At 38.6% G+C, this 11,658-nt stretch overlaps 1 protein-coding gene across 1 annotated transcript; it reads left to right on the top strand.

Annotated features, from left to right (window-relative positions):
* Positions 1-2,081: 2,081 nt before the first annotated feature.
* Positions 2,082-2,801, top strand: LOC131597463 (uncharacterized). Its single transcript, XM_058870159.1, has one exon. The coding sequence runs from the start codon at positions 2,082-2,084 to the stop codon at positions 2,799-2,801; it is 720 nt and encodes a 239-aa protein (XP_058726142.1).
* Positions 2,802-11,658: the final 8,857 nt, after the last annotated feature.

Genomic DNA, 11,658 nt, shown 5'->3' with positions numbered 1-11,658 from the left:
CTTAATTATATAATTATTTGTAATAATAAAACAAAATAATTATAATTGTACGTCTTTGATTCAATGTGTTTAGAATGAATTGTTTTATTATAGTCAATTATGGTACCATATTAGTTAGAAAGATTAGAAGTATATACAGGATAAAAGTTTCAAATCTAAGAGAACTAACAACGTTCCTTTTTTTTTTTATAATTTTCTAATAAATAAAGTAAAAAAGTACTTTTTATATCTTTTCTTGATTAATGAAAACCTAGGGAAACTAAATTAATTAATCACAATTAATTAGATTAGACTAAGTAATTAATAAAATCATAATGATTAGTTATACTTATAGATTATATCCTTAAATTAAATTATTAAAATTTAAATAGCATAATGGTCCAAATTACTCTCCCTCTCCTCACGATTTCTCTCCAAACAAGTTCAATCTTAAATCTCCATAATAAATGTGACCCATAAAAATCCTTTGACTATTTCAAATCTCGGTGTAATAATTAAAAATAAATAAAGCAATTATTTAAAACATAAATTGAAAAGAATAGAAAAATACCTTAATTGCTTCTCTCCCCGCGATTCCTTTCTCTCTGTTCATGATGTTTGCTTTTCTTCTTCATCTCCAATTTCAATTTCTTTTCTCTCAACTTTTATACAAATACACAAATTCCAAAGGATAACATGTTTTCCCCCCAATCTCCAATCTCCAATCCGGTTGAGCTTGGATGTCGCAGATCCGAAGTTGTTAGGTGGTGTGCGGTTTGCCGACATGGTTTAAGGCAACGTTGCGGTGGCTGTAATCGGAGCTATTACGATGGTGATGCGTTTCGCTGCTGTGTGAGTTGTTGCTTGCGATCTGGTGTACAAGAAGTGATGAAGATTGCGGTAGGCTTGATTTGTGAGTCACAGTTGTTGGATGTCGGTGTTCTGTTTCGATTGTGCAGGGCGATTATAGTGAATGGAACTTCGAAACTGTAGCGGTATTATTGTGTTTGCCGTGTTCAGAGCAACATCGAGGAAGATCTGATTTCGTCGGGTATACTTGCGATGTAGTTTAATTTTGTTTGCGTAGCGAATCGGCGTGGCACGTTCCTGCTGTTTGATAACTGAAGAAAAGGTTTTTTTTTGACATTGTAAAATTGTGTGTGGGTTGAAAATAGTGATGAAGCCAAAATTTACACGTTGTGTTATTATTGTGATGATGGTATAAGGTTTTGTGTATGTACAGAAGAGAGCGACAGAGTGCGGTTTAGGATTGTTAAAAAATTCTGTCTTGTATACGTGAGGGAGACAGAGTTAGAAAAATAAGGGTTGGTCGGCTATGTACGCGAAGAAGGTAGTAAAAATAGGGTTAATTGTTTTTTTTCCTAATTGTTAGAATTAGTCCCTATTTATAATATTTAGATTAGAGTTTTTTTTCTAATGGGCCTAGTGCCCAATTAACCTAATAACCTAAAATAAGCTAAACCAAAAATTAATAACAATCTTATTATAATATTAACCTGAATAAAAATAAAATACTAATTATCCTAATCCTAATAATAATAATAATAACCTTAATCCAAATAAAAATAATCATCATAATATTATTTCAAATGTTTAATAATAATACTAAATCACAGAAACAAGGGGAGAAACAAGATGAACAGAGTATTGAGACGGGAGAGCCAATCATCTTTCAGACGCCCAAAGAAGGAGACAGCACCATCGACACTGAGAAACAGCAAGCAACGAGTGAAGGAAAACGACTATGGGTCGATGTAATCAGCGACAATCGAAATCCCACAAAAGGGAGGACGATGTCCTACATTGCCCCAACCCTGGTGAATGGTCAAATTGAGATTCAAATTGAAGATGAAGATGTGAAGTCTGAGATGCAATTTTGGGAGAATGCCCTAATTATGTATGTAATTGGGGATGATATAAGTATGAATTTGGTGAAGAATTTCATGGAGCACAGCTGGAATTTTATAATATTGCCTGATCTGTATTACCACGATGACACTTATTTCCTCATGCGGTTCAAATCAAAAGAAGAGAAGGAAGCGGTGATGCAAGGGGGACCATAGACGATTAGAGGAATGCCAATGATAATCAAAGAATGGAAAGCCAATTTCAACATGAAACAAGATATGTTAAGAACGATCCCAATTTGGATCAAGTTACCTAAACTGCCGTTGTATCTTTGGGGTGAACGCACGCTGGATAAAATTGGGAGTGCAATTGGTGTGCCAATGATAACAGATGAATGTACCACTCATAAACTCCGTGTTACTTATGCGCGAATATTGGTGGAAGTCGACATAACTAGGAAACTGCTGGGAGAAATTGCTTTGAAGGATAAAGACGGGAACATTCTACTGCAACCGATTGAATACGAGTGGCGACCCAAGTTCTGTGACAAATGCCATAAAGTGGGGCATACATGTGTTGATGGACTCAAAAAGAAGATATGGAAGCCAAGACAGCCTAAGATCACTCCGACACAAGCTGAGATATCTGAGGAAAGCCATGTACAATCTGAGGAGCTCACAGCCGGGGTACAGACTGCACAAGCAGAGCAGCCTATCCTAGAACCTGTTACTACACCAGTAAACACAGATGGGGCTTTGCTTGCAACACCAAACAATACCAAGCAGAAAACAAAGGAAACGGTGGAAGCGACTTGGATCAAGGCCAAAGGCTCATCAAAGGCAAAAAATAAGAGTGCTGTCTCTGCAAATTCTTCTTTTGTGACACATGAGAATGGTTTTAGGGTATTGGAGGTTTTGAATGGCCCCAATACCTTTGACCGTGGACCATGTTAGCATCATGGAACGTGCGGGGGCTGAACAAGGTTGGCAAGCTAATGGAGATAAGCTCCCGTCTTCGAGAGCTCCAACCTGACATAATGATGCTCTTAGAAACTCGAGTAAAAGCCAATAAGGCTAATAAAATTAGAGAGAAAATTGAGCTAAGGGGTCGCTATCTTGATAACTATATAAACCACTCTAATGGTAGAATTTGGCTATATTGGAAGGAAGATAAGTATGATATTCATCTTGTGACAAGTACAGATCAAATGCTCCACTGCAGAGTGAATGAGACCACAGGTGAATTCAAGTTCTGGCTAACGGTTATCTATGCTTGCAATAAATTGGATAACAGGAAAGTTCTTTGGAAGGATATCCAAAACAATCAAAGTCCTGGAAAAGAAGCTTGGATGCTAATGGGGGATTACAATAACGTAAGAACGACTCGGGATCGTATAGGTGGTAATCTGGTGACCGAATCTGAATACGTTGATATCCATGATATGATGAATGTTATTGGGCTAAACGAACTAGACAGTAATGGAGATTTTTTCACTTGGACAAATAAAAGAGCTGAAGAACCGATTTATTCGCGTATAGATAGAGTTCTTGTAAACACTGCCTGGATGCAGCAATTTTCTGATATGACTCTAGACATTCTGCCGCCTATGGTATTTGACCACGCTCTTCTCGTTCTTAGAGGTATCCGCCACTCTAAACGGATGGGTACGTTTAAGTTCCAAAACAGTATGACCCATATTGGTGGTTTTCATGATATAGTTGCGCTGAGCTGGAATAAACCAGCAAGAGATAACCGTATGGCTATCCTGTGGTACAAATTGAAAAGATTGCAAGGCCCTCTCAAAAAACTGCAGCGACCACTACATGATTCGGCCAGGAACATCAGCAATTTGCGGCAAGAGCTTCTAGTTGCGCAGCAAGATCTCCAGCAGAATCGACATGACAGTAGCAGAATAGAAACAGTCAAAAATCTCACAGAGGAGCTTATTAAGTGGAATACTATTGAAGCTAGTAATTTGATGCAAAAGGCTAAACTGGACTGGATAAAGATGGGTGATGAAAATAGTGCTTTCTTCCACGCGTATGTAAAGGCGAGGCATAACCATAAACGACTGAGTATGTTGGAAAAAGATGATGGCACGATTTTAACAATGCAACCTGACCTGGAGCAGGAGGTTCTGGATTTTTATAAAAATCTAATGGGCACCGCGAATAACACCCTAAACCGTATTGATGTACAAGTAATGAGATCCGGCAAGTAAGTAAGCATGGAGAAGAGATTAATGCTAGTCAACAAAGTGACAGTGCAAGAGGTGGAGGATGCTCTAAAGGGGATCGGTGATACCAAGTCTCCCGGGATTGATGGCTATGGGGCCTACTTCTTCAAGGCGTGTTAGGGTATAATAAAAAACGATGTGCTGGCTGCTATTCATGAATTTTTTGATGCAGGGATGTTGTACCGTAATTTTAACAGAACTACTGTGACTTTAATCCCAAAACATAATGGTGCGAGTGGGGTGAAAGACTATAGACCTATTGCGGGGTGTACGACGTTTTACAAAATCATATCCAGGATCCTAACTGCAAGACTTGGGAAAGTGCTGCCAGACGTCATCAGTTTGAACCAAGCAGCATTTGTGCCGGGTCAAAACATTCACAACCATATCATGTTGGCATATGAACTTGTAAATGGCTACAATAGGAAACACGGTACCCCGAGATGTATGATGCAACTAGACCTCCAAAAAGCGTATGATATGGTCGACTGGAGGGCTCTCGAAGATATTATGCTGGAGATTGGATTGCCAAATATTTTTGTGGATTGGATTATGTTAACGGTTAAAACAGTATCGTATGAATTCAATATTAACGGCACAATGACGGCATCCATGCAGGCTTGTAGAGGGATCAGACAGGGGGATCCTATCTCCCCCTTCTATTTGTAATCATGATGGAATATTTAAACAGGTTGTTGTTGAAAATGCAGCTACATCCAGATTTCACCCACCATCCAAAATGCAAGAAAATGGCGTTGACTCACTTAACGTTCGCGGATGACGTGTTGATGTTTTGTAGAGGAAACCGTAACTCTGTGGAAAAGATGATAGGTGTGGTTAACAAGTTCTCCAGTGATACAGGTCTGATTATTAACCCCAGCAAGTGTAAAGTTTTCTTTGGAAGTATAGATGAAGACATCAAGAATTACATCCGAAACATTACTGGGTTTGGTGTGGCTGAGTTTCCGGTGAAGTATCTCGGTGTTCCTCTTACTAGTAAAAAGCTAACTATTAATCATTATATGCCATTAATTGAGAAAATAGTTAGCAGGATCAATCATTGGACATCTAAGCTACTCAGTTATGCTGGGCGGATACAATTGGTGAAAAGTGTGATAGTGGCAACTACTCAATATTGGATGGCTTGTTTCCCTATTCCAAAATTTGTGCTTAAGAAGATTGAAAGCATTTGTCGATCATTCGTCTGGTCTGGTACAAGTGAAATTAAATCGAAGAGCCCCGTTGCGTGGAAGACGGTATCCAAACCCATAAACCGAGGGGGTCTTGATGTTGTAAATCTTGCTGAATGGAATGAAGTATGTATGATGAAATGCCTTTGGAATTTATGTTGTAAAGCAGATAACTTGTGGGTACAATGGGTGCATATGTATTTTATAAAGGAGAATGATCCCCTCGTCGTTGTTACTAAACCCCATTGGTCTTGGCTGATTAGAAACATTCTGGAAAGTCGTAAGACTGCTAATCTATTCCACACCGAATGGGAAAAGCTAGTTCATGAGAGAAGATTCTTGATGAAACAGGTTTACATGCTGATTTCAGATAAGACAGGTGTGGTCCCGTGGAGCTGCCTCATTCAGCGGAACCGTGCTAGACCAAGGGCAGTGATGCACCTTTGGTTAATGTGTCACTGTCGCTTACCTACAAAAGATAGATTGGCGAGATTCGGTTTCATCCAAGAAACTCGTTGCAGCCTATGTGGAAACCGCGATGAAACTCAGGACCATTTATTCTTTAATTGTGAGGTTACAATACAGATATGGGCGCAGGTGTTTGATTGGTTGCATGTATCTCATATTCCTGTGTCGTAGGATGATGAGATTCGCTGGTTGATTCAGAGTACCAACAGGAAAGGCTGGAAAGCAATGCTCCTCAAATTAGCCTATACAGAGACACTGTATGGGATTTGGGATTATAGGAACGAAGTCATTTTTAATCATAATGTGCATAGAAAAATAGTTGATTCTATCAAAGAAAATATAGTTTACAGGGGCTGGTATACGAATAAGCTTAAAAAGCATATAGCTACGATTCTTATGTAGTATTTCCTTATGTCTTGAGTGGATAAGGTTGGATCCTAGCGATCACCATGTACTTTTTTACCGTTTTTGAATTAATACAAATTCCTTCTTGATTCAAAAAAAATAATAATAATAATGGTTTTAATAAAATTATAACAATAAAATAAATATTGATTAATTATTGTAAAAGAAATTAAACCTTCTAAGGATAAATTGGGCCAACTGATTGGGCCCAAATACCAGTTGATTATACCCCTGTTTTATAAGAGAATGGGTTTAACAATAGAAATGTTAAACCCCATAACCCTTATTCTAATACCCCTGATAAGTTAATAGACGCAGATTTGATCAGGAAAATTTTGGGGTATGACAGCTACCCTTGTTCAATCTTCTTAAACCTGAAGAGTCAGATAGGCACGTCTGCCTATCGTGAACTAAAGGTAGAAGATGATTGAACACTGAAGTGCCCCGAAATTTGCACTTGTTGGGAAAAAGTTCCGTGGGAGATGGGTTTAAAGATGCCATCCAAGATAAATACCCCTCTTTTTTGAATGTGAAGCATATACTTTTTGGAAGGAACCACGTGTTTTGATTGCAGCATGGCCTGAAAAGGCGACCTTGATTTTTATGCAATGTTATGATGCATGTAATGTATGATGCAGTGAGCTTCTCAAAATAAATTAGAGCAATGTATGTATATGCATTATGTATGAATGAGGTATGCAATTGAATGATACATGACTGTTAGTTATGTTAGTTGAAGTATGTTAGTAACTTTGGAAAAGAAAAATAAAATTCTTGTTTGTTATTGATGAAGTTTTGGAGAAGATCACTGTCGATGGACTAACTTGATGAATGACCCCAATTGAGAAACCCTTTGAAAATTCCTGTTGTAAAACACTTTGTAGTCTAGAAGAAGATCACTGCCGAGGGACTAACGTGATGAATAAACCTGGCTAGCAATAGCGAGTGTTCGCTATTTGCTATTTAGAAGATGATTAACAAGCTTTTGCAGTTTGTAGGTAATCCACTTACTATAGTTCTAGTAAGTCGTCGTAGTTGGTATACCCACTCACTATCGTAGTTTGAGTAAGTCTGTCGTAGATGGTGTGGCCCACTTACTATAGCTCTAGTAAGTCGTCGTAGTTAGTCATACCTACTTACTATCGTAGTTGGAGTAAGTTTATCGTAGATGGTGTGGCCCACTTACTATAGCTCTAGTAAGTCGTCGCATTTAGCCATACCTACTTACTATCGTAGTTTCAGCAAGTTTATCGTAGATGGTGTGGCCCACTTACTATATCTCTAGTAAGTCGTCGCAGTTAGCCATACCTGCTTACTATCGTAGTTGGAGTAAGTTTATCGTAGATGGTGTGGCCCACTCACTATAGCTCTAGTAAGTCGTCGCAGTTAGCCATACCTACTTACTATCGTAGTTGGAGTAAGTTTATCGTAGATGGTATGACCCACTTACTATAGCTCTAGTAAGTCGTCGCAGTTAGCCATACCTACTTACTATCGTAGTTGGAGTAAGTTTATCGTAGATGGTATGACCCACTTAGTATAGCTCTAGTAAGTCGTCGCAGTTAGCCATACCTACTTACTATCGTAGTTGGAGTAAGCTTATCGTAGATGGTATGACCCACTTACTATAGCTCTAGTAAGTTGTCGCAGTTATCCATACCTACTTACTATCATAATTGGAGTAAGCTTATCGTAGATGGTATGACCCACTTACTATAGTTCTAGTAAGTCATCGCAGTTAGCCATACCTTCTTACTATCGTAGTTTGAGTAATCCCAAAAGGATCACTTGCTATTGCTCTAGAAAGCTCACCTGCACCAATGGGATCCAGTTGCCCCAGTTCGGACAAGTTTACCTGCATAGAAGATTGTTTGCCTGGATGAAATAGATTCACTCGCTTGGAGACTTACGACTCGAGGGTCGGAAAAACTAGCATGTCAAATATTCACGACTCGAGGGTCGAAAAGAAAACGATATGTTTGGAAATTCACGACTCGAGGGTCGGACATTCACGACTCGAGGGTCGGAAAACAAACCAATCACAACACGAGGGTTGGAAACTCATGACTCGAGGGTCAGAAAACAAACCTATCACAACACGAGGGTTGGAAACTGGGCTTTTTATAGTATGTGAATGCGCTAGATGATATGTATATGCTAATGCGTATGTATATGTTTTATGAGTGAAATGAAAATCCAGGTTGCTATCATCGGTAAGGTTACCGTGATACATCAATCAGGTGATTGGGGATAAACAAACAGTAAGGCTACTGTCATCGGTAAGGTTACCGGATACGTCAATCAGGTGATTGAAAATAAACAAACAATAAGGTTACTGTCATCGGTAAGGTTACCGGGATACGTCAATCAGGTGATTGGAACTAAACTAACAATAAGGTTATTGTCATCGGTAAGGTTACCGGGAAGCGTCAATCAGGTGATTGGAAATAAACCAACAGCAAGGTAACTGTCATCGGTAAGGTTACCGGGAAGCAGGTGGACAATGTGGTTTAGCACCAGAGTAACGACTTGGATGTTTTGATGTATGGGATAATGCTTATGCTCATGCATATGTTGACTGATGTAACGAGTGGACCGAAGTAATGTCTTCTAAAAGACTACCTGAAAAGGTTTCCAAAATGGATATGAACATTTATTTTAAAGAAGACTACCTGAAAAGGTTCTTAGAAAGGATAAAGTTTGTCTTAAACACTACCTAAATAGGTTTTTAGAAAAGGATAAGGAACGTCTTAAAGAAGACTACCTGAAAAGGCTGAAAATATCTTAAAAAGACTACCTAAAAAGGTTCTTAGAAAGGACAATGAATGTCTTAGAAAAGACTACCTAGAAAGGTTCTTAGAATGTCTTAAAGAAGACTACCTGAAGAGGTTCCTGAAAAGGCTGATAAATGTCTTAGAAAAGACTACCTAGAAAGGTTCTTAGAATAAAGAATGTCTTAAAGAAGACCACCTGAAGAGGTTCCTGGAAAGGATGACAATTTAGATAAGACTGCCTGAGGAGGTTCCTAGAAAGGATCGTAAGAATTGTCCTAAAGAAGACTACCTAAAAAAGGTGTGGTGTAATGTATCAACCAATGTATGTAATGCATGATTTATATGTATTTGCATGATGCTCCAGTGATAGGTTATTAATAACCAAAGCGTATATAACTCCCTGGAGTTGTAGGTTTGTTTGATGAGGTGGGCTGTGATGCTAGCGCGACCTCCCAATCCCTGTTTTTTTTTTTGAATTTGAAGGTCGTAGTTAGGAGAAATATTTGTTCGAGGTTGTAAAGTGTGAGGATGACTTTTCCTTTTGTTGTGCGTCTGATGGATTTGATATCCTTTGCCCCAATATTTTCGTGGGAAAAGATGCTTATGATCTCCAAGTCATGAGGGAAGTGCCCCCGGGAAATAATCTTGTCATATGCTTTGACGTTTAGATTGAAGGGTATGCCCTTGATGGAGGGTTATCCATAGTGTACTATCCTTTCAATTTATTCTATGTTTGAAATGCCCCTGATTGAGATTGCTTCGAGATGTGACCCGAATCGATTGAAACTTAGGATGAATGCCCCTAGTTAATAGGACGCTTCATTGCATGCCCCTGTGATCCTTGAAATTTTGCCCCTGTTTAGGAGACCCTCTAGATGTGGTTCCCCCATTCCAGAGTCTTTATTAGAAGTGATTGCCCTTGATTAACCAATTTCGAGATCTCCTCGATGCTAAGTGCATATTCGTAGATGACGTTGTACCCTTTGAGAAGTAACTCCAATGCGATGCGTATGCAAGTTTTGAAATCGAAGTCTGTTATGAATTAGGACTGGATGGTTTTGAAAAGAATGCTTGAAGAAGCGCAATGGTTAGAAATAGTTTTAACAAACCTTAGGAGTCAGTGATAACAGAATCCTGCTTAATATGCTTTCAAAGTTAACCTTGCCTCAATTAGGACTTTTGAATGTTGTATCTTGGCCTGGTTCGCGGTTTTAAGAAACAATGGATATAAGGCTCAAAAATTTATTTATCCCACCCCTTTCTCCTTGATGTTCTCTAGATCCTAAAAATTCGCCTAATCCAATGATTGCGCTTTGTTTGCAAGAGAATCGTTTCAGTTTCGATGTTGAGCAAAAGCCTTAGTAAAGGTCCAAGCATTGATGAAAAAGTTGTAAAGATCCAAGCATTGATGTGAAGCTTCGATGACTTAGCAGTCACAAGATTATCCTTTGTATGTCGCCTTTGTTTTGTTTTTATCCCTTATTTTTGCATGAACCAATTCCTTTGAGTTTGATCCATCGGGATGCCCTAATTTTTTTTTGCCTAAGTCGTTTTTGTTTTCTTTCATGGACTTTTCCATTTTGACTTAGCGGGCGCTTTTCTCCTTTTCTTTGACTGCTCCTTTGGTCCTTGGATTTTGAATGTCGTGACTGCCATGTTGACTTTGATTTGTAAGCTTCGCCTTTGATACTTCCTCGATCTTGAATGATGTAATGACGAAGAAGATTGTTGTGAATGTTATCTCCATTACTTCCTCTTTCATGGATGAATACGAGGAAGAAGATGTGCTTGAACCTTTTCTTTGCTTGGTCCTTATGCTTGAACCTTTGCTTTAACCTTGCTTGGATTGACTGATTCTCTTGACAACCAAAATACACAATTGAATTAACCGAAATCTACCCTGCCCCCTGGTTGAAATCAAGGTTTATTTGAAAAGTAGAAAAAAACTCCAACTCCTGGCTCGAGGGGATGACGAGGGATTAAGATCCTTATATCTCCACTGTTTAGGGATTGAAACAATGCCTGTACATCGTCGGCTCGGTCTTACCTCGAAAGCATATGTTTAGCTGGACTTAGTTATTTGTACTCGTCATTCTTGTTAGACGCTGGCCTATAGATCTAGAGGGGGGGTGAATAGATCTCACTAAGTTTTTACAGATTTTTCTACAGACTCGAGCGAAAGCGGTTCTGAATCGACTTGCGTCTATTCTGGACCGCTATTGCAAAGGTCGTATGTGTTTCAAAACCAAAGAGTAAGTGGAATTGATGGTGAAGTAATATGATAGCTAACCAAAACGTTTAACAACTGAAATCCAATTAACTCCTAGATTGACAACTTTGATTTGCAATGCAGTAAGATTGGATTAAGCAAAAACACAAACACTTGGTGATAGGTTCAAATTGATAGTGATTCAAGTTGTGGTGAATTGTGATGTTTGTGCAGAACTTTAATTCACAATTTTAACACTTGAATCGTTGATCAATTTTGCACTTATAACCAATTATGAACAGAAAGTAAAAGAGAAAGTAAAAGCGACAAGAACACGATATTTGTTTAGGCAGTTCGTCGATCGTCCTCGCTACGACTACGTCTGCCCCCAATTCCAAATTGAAATTGGGTAATCTTTCATTAATGTTGAAAGTAGTATATACAAAGAAGATAACAAAGCGATAAACGATAAACCAATTATGTCGATCCTTTGAATCTTCTTCCCCCTTAATCTTGAGCCAGATCAAG

The sequence above is a fragment of the Vicia villosa genome, linkage group LG4 (assembly GCF_029867415.1).
Source record: "Vicia villosa cultivar HV-30 ecotype Madison, WI linkage group LG4, Vvil1.0, whole genome shotgun sequence".
NCBI classification, from domain to species: Eukaryota; Viridiplantae; Streptophyta; class Magnoliopsida; order Fabales; family Fabaceae; genus Vicia; species Vicia villosa.
The sequence above is the reverse complement of the archived record's forward strand: the minus strand, read 5'-3'. Positions and strand labels throughout refer to the sequence as shown.